This window comes from Haplochromis burtoni, unplaced genomic scaffold, assembly GCF_018398535.1.
Source record: "Haplochromis burtoni strain Fernald_Lab_line unplaced genomic scaffold, NCSU_Asbu1 Contig_267, whole genome shotgun sequence".
Lineage (NCBI taxonomy): Eukaryota > Metazoa > Chordata > Actinopteri > Cichliformes > Cichlidae > Haplochromis > Haplochromis burtoni.
The window spans coordinates 322,696-335,533 of record NW_024582628.1 but is presented as its reverse complement, the minus strand read 5'-3'; the positions used below and the strand labels follow the sequence as shown (position 1 = coordinate 335,533).

At 40.3% G+C, this 12,838-nt stretch overlaps 1 protein-coding gene across 1 annotated transcript; it reads left to right on the top strand.

Annotated features, from left to right (window-relative positions):
* The first annotated feature begins 2,630 nt into the window (after positions 1–2,630).
* LOC102306971 (protein mono-ADP-ribosyltransferase PARP12-like) lies at positions 2,631–12,838 on the top strand. The gene is made up of 9 exons (XM_014339058.2): positions 2,631–3,608; positions 4,449–4,584; positions 5,095–5,578; positions 5,663–5,713; positions 5,801–6,062; positions 6,609–6,768; positions 11,993–12,113; positions 12,211–12,307; positions 12,731–12,838. Exons 1-9 carry the CDS (start codon positions 3,334–3,336, stop codon positions 12,813–12,815), a joined length of 1,671 nt encoding a protein of 556 aa, XP_014194544.2. The 5' UTR covers positions 2,631–3,333; the 3' UTR covers positions 12,816–12,838.

Sequence of the window (12,838 nt, the reverse complement as noted above, 5' to 3'; positions counted from 1 at the left end):
CTAACAGACTTAAAAACTCCTTTGTCCCACACGCCATCAGACTGTTTAACTCCTCTCTGGAGGGGAGAGGGAGGGGAAACAGGAGGACAAAGGAGGGGGGAACAACTAAGCTGTAGTGCCTCTTCACCTCACTGTGCAATACTTTTGTAAATAGTCAACAGTGCAATAGACCTCAATACTTGAAATGTGCAATTCACTTGTATTTTTATTTTTTATTCCTATTTATTCTATTTATCCCCTTCGTATATTTTATTTATATTGTCTCTGTATTATATATATGTGGTTGTGTGTTGGTTGTGTGTGTGTGTGTGTGTGTGTGTGTGTGTGTGTGTGTGTATATATATATAATATTCTGTAACTCTGTAACTTCGGTCGTGCTGTGCTTTTTTGGAAATCGAATTTCCCAGAGGAACCCACCCGAGGGATTAATAAAGTTCTATCTATCTTATCTTAATCTAAGACTCCTGGCAAACATCTGCACCTGGTTTGGGAACAGCACCAAGCAGGACAGACGAGATCTGCAAAGAGTGGTGCGCTCGGCCGAACGCATCATTCAATCAGAGCTCCCTGACCTGCTGTCCATCTACACCAAGCGGTGCAAGTCCAAAGCTAGGAAGATTATGATGGACCTCTCCCATCCCAACAATGGACTCTTCTCACTGTTGAGGTCTGGGAAGCGCTTCCGCTCCCTTAAGGCCAAAACAGAGAGAATGAGGAGGAGCTTCTTCCCCCAGGCTATTCGGGCCTGAACCAGGTGTAGGACTGGACTCTCCACACAGTCACCACACGCACCACCACACATTTCCTATAATCCTATAATTCCTATAATTTATAATCCTTATCTTTATAATCTCTTCTGCTATTTGCACATTCTTTACTGTAAATTCCTAAGTTAATTTGTAAATTTTTGTAGTAAATTGTAAATATTGTAAAACTTTTCTTCTGTCATTTAATGGTCGGGCATTGTACAGCTACAAGCATTTCACCCCCATGTCATACTGTGTATGGTTGTGTGTGTGTGACAAATAAAATTTGAATTTGAATTTGAATTTTTAGAGATTCATAGATTTACATTGAAAGGAAGCATAAGTCTAAATCAGTTATCAGGCAGTATCTCTTGCCATTTTCTACACATCTTCCTGCTGAACCCCTATTGGTATAACCGGTTTGTGAGTGTTTTCTACAAATTCTTGGCTGTTGCTCAGTGAAATCTGATGGCGACAAAGAAGTCAAAAAGTGAGTATTGAACCAAACACCTCCATGTGATCGTGAGGCGATTGACTTGGCACCCACTCGCCAACTAGCTGAGTGGTAGTAAAGCTTGAAAAATGCAACACAAACTGGAAACAGAGGATGTGTGCATTCAAAATGTGCAACTTTTACTTAGATGGCAAATGGTCTCCATTTCTGGTTTGTCTTGCACTTTTCACAGTTTCACTACCAACAAAAGATTTGACTAGAGCCAGACTGATAGAGGATTTTTAAGACCAATACTGATATTTAGCGCTTTAAAAATCGGATATATCACTCACTGTTTTTTCTTTGACACAGACACACATATAGTTTCCTAACATTCGTTATGTCTTGTTGTTTATGACTTTTTACAAATATAGAGTGACAGTGAAAAATAATCTTCTTTTATTTATTTATTATTATTTATTTTAATATCGGTCAATTAACATCCACGATTGATATAGCCTCCCCTACCAATATATCGGTAGGGGAGGCTATATATGTTCTACTGGCAAGTGTTTGCTTATAAGTTGGTGTCTTCCATTCAAACTGTGGGTTCCAACATTTTCCTAGCAAACAAAACAAGACCAAAAAGGGTTTTCGCCTGCTGGTCGGGTAATACACTTCCATTCAAAATGGAAGGCAAGAGTGGTTACCGATCATATCACTGGTGGTCAAACGTCAGGGCACAAACTGGGTATGTGTAATATGAAGTAATGACAAATACACTGGTAATTAACACCACTCTGCAGTTGTCCTCAGGCACATAAAATGCTCAGCCTCTTTTTTAGTCAAGTCAAGTGTTTTGATTTCATTTGGTTCTTGAATATTTGGGTTAGCAGTCCAAAATACTAGATTGAACTACTGGATTTACTACAGTTGGTCATTGTTATTAGTCATCTGTAAGCACTAATAGCTTGTTTTTCTGCCCCCAGATAATCAAAATTCAGTTGATATTGAAGAAGGAAACCGATCGATTATATAGGATATAGTTACTGTAAAATTGGTTCTTTGAACCAGGTAATGTCCTCCGAAATAATTTGATTTAAACATCGTAATCAAGTAAGGTGCTATGCATCTTAGACTGTTGACCAAATGACTATATAGTAGGCTACTTAACCTGGTCATTGTGATCCTCTTGGTCAGATTTGTCTGTATTCCTTTATGATACTAAAGAAAATGTTGTTTTTTCAGAGTAACAAGCATAATAGTTTCTGGTGGCAGCAGATGGTGGAAGAAGTGACAGGCAATAAAAAAGGGGGGGGAGGAATGGAAAAATCACTTCCAACATGTTTATACTCCTCGGAGTAAGGGAGGGGGACAGGAAGCAATGAAGCTGGTGGGGAATGTGCTGCACGTTAACAAGAAAATGCAGATGAGTGATGCCAGGGAACTTTAAATGTTCCTCCTGCAGCTGGAGGCGAAGACCTGGTGAGCTGGTTTCCAGTGCTAATGAAACATATCCGTTATAATGTGCTGGAAGTTCATCTAAATGAGAAAATCAATTTAAAAGTCGACAGTAAATTTTTACATGAATTTCCGGTTAAAATACAGCACATATTGATTATAATAGGCAATAAGCCCAATCCTTCTTTTTGCATGTTTGAGATGGAAACAAACTGCAGGCAGGAGCCGTTCTGCTGCATGTTTCAAGCTGGTGGGACTAACAGATGGCAATAATGGGATTACAATAATCGGATTTTTAAAAGTGGCATATGTAATCTTAAACACCTACTGTAAAAACACAGTAATCTGATTACAGACTCATTGAAGAGAAGAATGCAGAAAGCATTTAGATAAAATTAATGAGACTTGATTTTGTTATAGCATTACTGGAAATCTCTTCACTCTGTTCAGCTGTGAAGCGGAAGAAAGCCTTCTTTCTTTCCCTGTTCAGTCGAGGTGTGGGATGCATTAGGAGATCATACAGCGCGGTGACGCCCCCAAGTGGAAATCAGCAGCATTACAGCATCAGTCCAAGATAGAAATAGTTCAGTTTCGCTTTCCAATCATCAGAAATGATACCGAAGTTTTCCTCCTCACATGTAGCTGTAGTCAGGTCTCACAGGTGGAAGTTAACGCAGGCAGAGCTCGGACACGATGGCGACAGAAATACTGAGAATGATCTGCGCCGGCCAAGGAGCAGTCAACACGGAGGATTTAGTGTATAATCTATTTTCCGGCGATCCCACGAAGTTGTCGGAGATCATTTCGAACCGAGAGAAATTTGCTCGGTGTTGTCCAAACGGACAGGAGAAGGTGGTGGCCAGGACCCGCCTGAGACTTTGCAGAGCCAAAGACTGCCCGGGGACGTGCAGGGGTCTGCACCTGTGCAAAAACTTCCTCTTCGGATTCTGTGAGTTCAGCCAGCTCAGGTAAACATGCTGGACTTAAAATAAATTATAGAGTTTACTGCATTGGAGTATTATTATTTCTGCACACTGTATCTGTATACAGAAAGCTGCATCTGACAGCTCAGGTGGAGGCAGGATTTCAAACTCTTATCGTGTAAACCTGATATCTGCATCGGTTGCTACTGACAACAAACGAGGTTTTGACACAGTGGACTGAACCATGTTGTAATTGGGAGGAACACTATGCAATATTTGCCTTGGACATTGCCACACACCTGCCACATATATTGTAATAACTCAAATAACAGGAATAGAAATGAAGACACAAACAGATAAACAAGAGGAGCCTACAGAGAATTTATAGAGCTGTTCTTGAAAAAACAAAATCCCTTAGACATATTTTCTCTGATGTTTTTTTTTATGTGCAGCTACAACATCAGCTTAGCTTAGCAGTTAGAAAAAAGAGAAAATGGCTTTACAGTGTGTTTGGTTGAATTTTTTGTCTCAATTTTAAATGTTAAAGGGATTCTAGTTCTACCCAGCTATATATAAAAAGCTGGTATTGGACTAATCCCATTAAAACGTATGTCCCAAAACCTAAGTTTGACATTTATGTCATATTACTACCATGATTTATTAGGCTGTTGTTTGATATAACCCTTTGGTTTTAAGCACTAACAGCCTCAAAAACAGCTGACTTTGTTCCAGACAGATAAGCTTTCATAATCATCCCACAGTGAGAGACATCGGCTCATTTAAATGTATTACACTGTTTTTATTTTTGGTTTTTTCTTCTTAACTGAGCAAATGGATGCTAGCACTCACAGTCACGAATCAGCTGTGTGGATTCTGTTACAACAGGAGGGGCTGCAGCTTCTCCCATGAGCTGACGTCTGAGCATAACCAAAGACTTCTGAGGGAGCATGAGCTGGAGAGCCTGAGCCGAGAAGAGCTGTGCACCCTGCTGCTGCAGAGTGACCACACACTCCTTCCTGCTGTGAGTCTTACTACCGAGCACTCTTAAGTTGAATTTCAATCAATACTGGATCTGCTGATCAAGCAGCCTTTCTTTAGACACATTTTCTTGTCATGCTGATATCCAGCTCAACCTTCCCACCAACTTCACAAAATACAACAATATTAAAAAGCTTGAGAGAGTTTTTCTGTTGCAAACAAGTTAATAAGAAAATGATCCCACATTGACCGGTGACCTCAGTAAAAATATTCCCAATACGTCTAGGATCTTGGGCACCAGTTTCACATTTTATTTATTTAGATAGCATTTTGCTAACTTTAATTTATCGAGCATTTATTGCTGTGATAAAGCAAAGTATGGTTTTGGGTTATACCTACTTACAGGTGGGTGCTACATGTCCTCAGTTGCTCAGTCAGATCCGCCTCTTGCTTATAGCTAGTTAACATAAATAATGGATATAACATTGGCCATATCCATCTTTTATATACAGGCTATGATTGTAGCCATCTTTTCTTTTCTTCACTCCATCAGATATGCTACAACTACAACAATGGTGATGGAGAGTTCGGCAGGTGTCGGGATGGTGATGGTTGCAGGAGGCTCCACATCTGTGAGAACTACATCAGCCGTGAATGCAGCTGCTGGAAGAACCACGATTTTAATGCTCCACAGCCATTCAGAGCTTTGCAAGCTAGAGGCGTACCTGACACACTCTTTCAGTCCTTGAAAGCTGCTTATGCAAATAAACAGGCTTTGAGACTGGCTGGAACCAACAGGGAAGATAGAGTCCACAGAGGAAACTGCTCCAGTGGTGAAGTCTCTGCTAATGACAACAACACTGATGAAAGCAGTCTTTTTGGTAAGAGCAAAAAGCGCCCACGCCGTTGGGATAGAGGGAAAGACGGTAACCCGGTCAACCGAGAATACGCCCGTTTCTCAAGTGACATTCATGCAGCTGACGATGAAGCTGCAAAAGCCAACAAAGGGCACAACAAGAGACAGAGGACCGTTAGAGGTAAATCTGGAAACACTTCTATGGGGAGATGAACTAAAACTGCTGTCCAAACAAGGTGTGTGAAATATCTCCTGTTTCTTTCAGATAAAACAGGGATCTGCATGTACTTCATTAAATGTCACTGCAAACATGAAGGTGAGAGAGTCATGGTTAGTAAGTGTTTGAGGCTTTAATGTAGTTCTTTCTTGACTTTGATCAGCTGTCTTTCTTCTTTCTCCTTAGATCGATGTTATAAAGCTCATGACAAGATGCCGTACCGATGGCAGACTACTGTGACCCCAGTAACTCTTACAGGTACTCACACAATTGAACTTCTTCAGAGATTTATTTTACACAATCTGTTACGGTTTGGAGGAGGACTCAAGCGCAGGACTCCGGGCTCAGATGCACACAAGCAAGATTTATTTACAATTCACCAGGTGTGTATACAAGACTCCAACACTGCCACTCGGGAATCACACGGGGGGAAAATCCAGGGAGCTCTGTAGACAGGAAGATGGGGTTAAATACAACGCACAAAGGAAACACACTTAACCCGACTTGCAGTAGCTTGGCTTCACTAACGCGTGGTAGACAACGATCCAGCGAGGAACAGCAGTCACCTCCTGGCTTAAATGCTGATCATCTTCATGAGACGCAGGTGTCTCATCTCCCGAGGGCGTGAACCCACGGTGAGTCCGCCCCGGCGAGAGAGAAGAGGAGAGAGAGAGGAAGAGAGACAGTGCAGCTGCTCCGCCTGGCCGTGACACAATCATCTCAATGTTTTTAGATAAAGTGGAACTATTAAGCTTTTCCATATTTTCTTTCATATATACACTGATAAAATAACAGATGCTCATTTTAAACTTTGACAAAGTTTTAAAAAATAATAATAATAATTTGAAACTTTAACATAATTGTAAAACAAAGAGAAAATATGAGGTGAGACAAGATTTTCTGTTGCTACAGGAAAATCCTTTCATTGAGTGTTTCAGTGCACAAAGGTTTTGGTAGAACTGATGGTAATGCTTTCTTGATTGTTTTTTTGCAGCAGTACCAGCCCGGCCGTGCACTTTGACACGATGACGTTTGGACAGAACAAAGTGCGTCGACTCTCGACAGAAAACTCGGTGATCGAGCCGACCTTCATCCACACCACCGAGTGGCTTTGGTACTGGCAGGATGGGAGTTGGAACATGTTTGCATCTGCTGTGAGTAACTACAGAGTGTTGGCAGAAAGTTTGGCAGATTGCTAAAAATTAACCCATAAGGACCCACAACATTTTTTTTTCAGGACAATTATGAGTGATGTCAATCATACAAAATGGACCACCTTTAACACACTTCTGAAGCTTTTTAAATAATAGCTCCTCCCACTGTCAGAAAACTGTTTCTGGTTGTTAGTGATGATGTATGAACCCTGCTTTTGGGTCCAAACTTCTACTGTGTTCATTACATGTTTTAATGCTTCTCATCTTGTTCTGTTTAATCTGAACAAGCTCTTAAAAATACTCAGTGATCACTGTCGACCTCTCTGCATTTTTATTAGCACTGTTCATATGCAGCATGTTTTAAACGTGTGTGTATGTGAGAATGCGTGTGTCATGGGGGTGCGTTTGTGTGACCTCCTGCTCACCAAAATGATCATAAAGCTGGAAGCTTACAACACAAGAAACAGATCTTTCATATAGGATGTATCTACAATAAAACCTCCCCCAGCACAGAGTGGCTGGAGAGGTGGTGAGACAAAGGAATGTCTTTGATCGCACAGTTTGAAACAATGTAGAGATGGGAAGCATAAAAATGACAACATTTAACAATTCACTTTAACATTTCCCTCCTGTTTTGTTATTTTTATGCTCCAGATTATTCCTGTGTAGTATTTTCTCACTACTTGTTTTTGACAGTGTCAGTGTAGATTTAGATGTCACACAGCTCCTGCCGTCATTCACCTCCTATTGCAGCAAAGGTTCACCATTAATACATGTTCTAAACTACTATGTTCTTCCATCTCATACACAGTAAACTACATCCTGCAAGTAAACAAATGAATGTCAACAGTCAAACATTCTCAAATCATATGTCACTACAATCCAGCTGTATACAGGCATTCAAACACATCAGTTGATTTTACTGTTTGTCCATGTGGCTCTCAGCTAACTTCAAAGCTGTAGCCTGGTCAACACTCCTCTTTATGACCCCTATCAACCCCCCAAAATCTTCTCACTGTAGGCATCCTGTGGGGGTTAGAGTCAACTGGTGAATCATCTGCACTTACAACTCTTCTCCTTTCCTGTTGTCACTGCAGAAAAAGATTTTGTAAAGGAAATTGGATCAAGTTGTTTATGATCTTCTCCCCCCTTTTTGAGTCATGTCCACCCATGGCTCAAAACTTCAACCAGCTCAGAGAAGTTGACACGATGTGTAAATGTAGACAAAAGGCTCCTCTGTTTACATCTCTCCCTCGCAGAAGGCTTCTCTGCAGAGCATCAAATCTGCATGGCAAAGTGACACCTTTAGATGATCTTCATCCTTGGGAAAAGTGGTGTCAACTATCTCCCAGTCTCCTAGCATCTGTGCTTCACACAGAGCCGCAATTCCATCGCTGGTCCCCCGCTGCGCTGTCACTTTTGGAGCTTGGCACGCTCCCTTCATCCCTCAGTTTCTGTTCCAACGCGCTGGCGATTTAAGGCAGAGCACGTCGTACACCTTAGTTGTCTTCTTCAACGTCAACGTCGAAACTTTATTTAAGATTTTGCTGTGCGAAGTCTCCTCATGACGATCTTCTAGAAGCCCAGTGGTGCAACCCATTGTGGTTTTTCAGCTGTCCTGCAGATGGTCCCTGCTTCTCACTGGTCCTCTTGAAGCGTCTCTCCTGGCCTCAGCTTCCATCTTGTCGACGCTCTTCCTTACTCGCTTCTCCTCATGGTACCTGCAAATTTAAAATTGACACTCTTCTTGTGCCACACGGCTCTCGTCATGTGTCAACTCCACACAATGAGACATGCACAAAAATGCTGCACATTCTCTTCTAAAAAAAAATTCTCCAGGGTTTCCCTCTTGGAGCAGCTCCACTCCAAACCTGTAACCCTGTCAATACATTAGTCAGAGGTTAAATGTTAAGATTGTTTAACTCCCAGCTGCACCCGGAGCCTGTATCCTAGAAGACAAAGTCTTTAAGTTAAAACAAACTCACATTTGCAACCAACTGTAGCATAAGAGTAATAAAGTATTCAGCATCACAGAGAGAAGTATAATTGCAGGGTTACTTAAACTCATTAAATCCCTGATTTTTCCATAATTTGCTCCAAATCATTGAACATCTGAACTTCATTCCACATTGTAATCAGTGACTTTTCTTAAGTTTGTCACTCACCATGAGCTCAATAGTGGTCAGATAATGAGCCCCATGTAACTATTGAGTAACCACTGCACATCTGTTCAATCGTTACTTGTCTGTCTGTGCTGAATCCTTTACAAGCAGCTTTAATTAAAGGAAAAACAAACATTAGCCAAACACACGGATCATCCTGGAGGTCGGGCCTAAGTCAACAGGTTCCAGAGGTGCTGTAAAAGGTCATAAAGTTAACACTCTGCTATAAAACAGAAGTAACACTGGTTTCAACACAGTATATCTCACACTGTATTCACTTCTTCCTCTGTAATTTTCAACATTTTCTCAACAACACAGTGTAATTTCATCACCAACACACAGCCTGTAACCACAGTTTTCTTGACACACAAAATCTCAGTAATCCTGTGGTAGAAAAACATTATTAAGTTGTGTGTCCTGCTGTAAATCACATGATCAAATCACATGATTAACCCTCTGCTGTAGAAACGAAATGTAAATGTTAGTGCTGCGCAGGTGTATACGCTCTTTCTCACAGTGATCTCTGTGAGCAACACAAGGTGATGAATAACACACCTTTGGTAAATTCAAAAACATCCAGAAAAATTACAACTAAAAAGGTTAAATTTGCAGAGTTCACATAGTCATGTGACCCAAGTTTCCTCCTGTGGTGTCCTGCTGCTCCTGCAACAAGAGGCACACACAGAGATACATCCACTCCTTTGTCATCTGAATGGGGGTAACCTTGAATAGTGGTGTCAGTCAGTCTTGTCAGCTTTTACCAGTCAGTCAGTTCCCCATTTTTTTATTTTCACTCATTATTCATTCATCGATTGTTTCTTTTTTTTTCTTTGCTGATAGTGGAACCTATCGTCGCATTTTGTTTCCACCCTCAGCAAAACGATGACATTTCAAAAAGAAACAGAATTTAGACTGGATTACCTCGCTGAATCCTTTTAGAAAGGGACTCGCTTCCTAATTGTCCCAAACAAGTGGCTTTCTCCTGAGCCCGTTTTCATTTTGGAGAAACTCACTTTGCAACCGTTCGCAACAACATGTTGTAGTTCTCCCTATTCAAACGTTCAGATCCTCTTAGATGAGAGAGAATATTAAACAAAACTTTCAGTGCACTATGAAAGTAACAAAATAAAAAGTAAGGGGGGGGGATCATACCAAACCTAATTGGCAGGCTCAACCTTGCAACAAAAGACAAATCATCAGCTAGTTTGATCTCAAACATTCATCCAATCAGCCACACACAACACACAGCATAACCCTGTTGTCTCATCACGCAATGAGTTTCTTCTCATGTAATCAAATGTGTGCCATGTTAAAACTTCTTCACACACCAGAAACTCAACAATCAGCTCACTCAATCAAGACCTCTCATCAGCATTCTGTTTTCTCCCTATGATGCAATCATTTGTCCTCCTACAATATTCAGTCCACTAGTCTATGTATCACTTTTCATCTTACTAGTGACTTGGACAAGATGACAAACAGAATCTCATGCTTAAGATGCTGTCTGGTCTTCATGAGTGTCATTGTATGTGTATGTGGGGTTGGTATGGTTAATGCTTTTTGTGTGTTTTGTGCACCTTTCTCATTTTGTAGTCCAGACTCCTTCTCAATTTTCCCACTTAAAGCAGTTTGCTTTTTTCCCAGGATTGCTTACCCAAATTTTGATTTCCCACACTAAACGACAGCCTTCCTCTGTGTGCTCACCTGCTCCTCTCACTCCGTTCTCCTCTCCCACGTTGCAGTCCAATGGCAGACAGTTCTCTTCAGCTTTGTCCTGTGTTTTCCCACTGTCTCATCTTGCCATTTTACTCCAAACATGGCAAATGTCACTCAGACAGTCTCCTCAAAAGTCATCTTCACACACAGTGAAGTTGCAGCTTGCTGGAAACGCATCTCCATCCATCCATGCTGATGCCGTTTGCACACACTGCAGCTGGACCTCTGTTGTTGTAAAAATTACAACATTTAACAATTCACTTTAACTATTTCCTTTGCCTTGTTTGGTATCATCCTTTTCAGCACAACCTCACGTGTCTGAATTTACAGTTATGTTTTCATTTTGACATACTGTATTAACACAATTGATCTAAAATCAGACAAAAAAACATAAAATCCGAGTAGAAAAAGTTCTATTTTTTACTGTAACAACCAAAAACATGTTTATCGAATCATATTTCATAACTTTAAAAACAAATATAAATTGTCAGTTTTAAAATCATATGCACAAGTTTTGCAAACAAAGTTATTTGCAGCCTTTACCCTTTTTTAAATAACCATTTCAAACTATTTACAGAACGATCAGCTGTTCTGCATTCAATAAGATGCCACTCCAAATATTTCTGTCCACTATAAAGGAGAACATCACAGCCTGATACCTGCAGGTCTGACATAAGGTCATAGCCAGAGAGGGCTCGCTGCGCTGTCCTTAGACAGTAAACGTGACGAAATTATTCAGGAAAAACGCCGCGTATATATAGTTTGTCATGACTCTGTTTTTACGTGGCCTAGCAACACAATTTAAAAACTGGTATATATCACCTTGTTGCTTTGTCATCTTAAAGTGGTAATATGTCTGCATTTATAAATTAGATAGAAGCTATCTGTAAACCTTAGCCAATCTCTCTGTGAGTGATTAGAGTCAGTCCAAGTCTGACTGCAGCTGGTTTCAGTAAGTTTGCCTCCTGTCAGACAACCTTGCGCTCAAACGTGGTCACAAGTGTGCAACATCCTCAAGCTCTGGGCAAAAATGTATTCACTACAAGTTGTAGTTGGTCACAGAATATGAATAAATAAATCAATAAATCACCAGGCAGCCACCAATTTTTACTCTTGTTCATAGTATTTCCAGAATATTTTAATTTAATTCATGAAGTATTCATATTTGGTGTCCCTGTAGTGTTACAATATTACCATGCAAAATATTAAGATACTATGGTGTATCAATTTTTCCCTCATCCCTATGGTTGGCAGTTGTCCTTTTCTTATGAACTGTTCATTGTTCATATGCCGATGCAGGTTTCCTTCAAGGTTAAAAACATGTTTACTGTTCTCTTGCTTTGCAGATTGGTGGACATAAAACAGCAGACATCAACAGTGCAAAGCTGGAGGAGAAGTTTCTGGCCAATGATAAAGACGTGGTGGAGTTCACTGCTGGTTCACAGTCATATTCACTCAGTTTCCAGGGTAAACAAAGAATAGGGAACCATGCATACTTCTGCATGTTAAAATATAAAATCGGCTTTATAATTGTTGTGCAAGTTTAAACTTTTTTGCCCCTCAGACATGATGCAGACAAACAAGCGTTACGGCACCAAAAGGCCTGTTTGTAGACGGCCACGGTTTGTCTCTGCTGCAGATGCCCTAAAAAAGAAAGTCAGGTATGTCATCCCCAAAACAGCTCCACCAGACTTCCTTACTTTTTTCTAAATTCATTAGATACTTGAACTTTCTTGTCATCTTTATTCCAGTTGGAGATGGGATTTGATTTTTACACCAAGATCTCTAGAGACCAGCATATTGTCTTGAATCTAACGTAATTTCTATTCAATACTGATAGGTAACCATGCCAAAGTACTGATATTGTCTTGGTCTTTAGAGTCAAACAAAGCTCACTAACCAAAAGCAAACAAATGAAAAACAATATTGTTGTTGTAGCGTACAGCTTCATAAAGCTTGACAAGAGCTGATGCTGGATCCAGGAAAGTTGTAAACTTAATTTTAAACAAAAATAAAATTGGCCTTGTTTTTTCAACTTCTATAAAAATGACATCATTAAAGTAAATTTGAATTTCTCTCTGCAGAAGGTCTTCAGTTCAAAGCTCCACTTCAATACCAAAAACCTGGGACAACACACAGATCCCTCAAACAGGATGCTCGGTATTGTAAAAAACATAAAATATAACTATTCT

Bases quoted from the DNA above. Each gene is read 5' to 3' on its own strand.
- LOC102306971 (XM_014339058.2), top strand. From the start codon at position 3,334: ATGGCGACAGAAATACTGAGAATGATCTGCGCCGGCCAAGGAGCAGTC. The intron at 4,585-5,094 runs GTGAGTCTTACT...TCACTCCATCAG, and splicing joins ACCACACACTCCTTCCTGCT to ATATGCTACAACTACAACAA. The intron at 12,114-12,210 runs GTAAACAAAGAA...TTTGCCCCTCAG, and splicing joins ATATTCACTCAGTTTCCAGG to ACATGATGCAGACAAACAAG.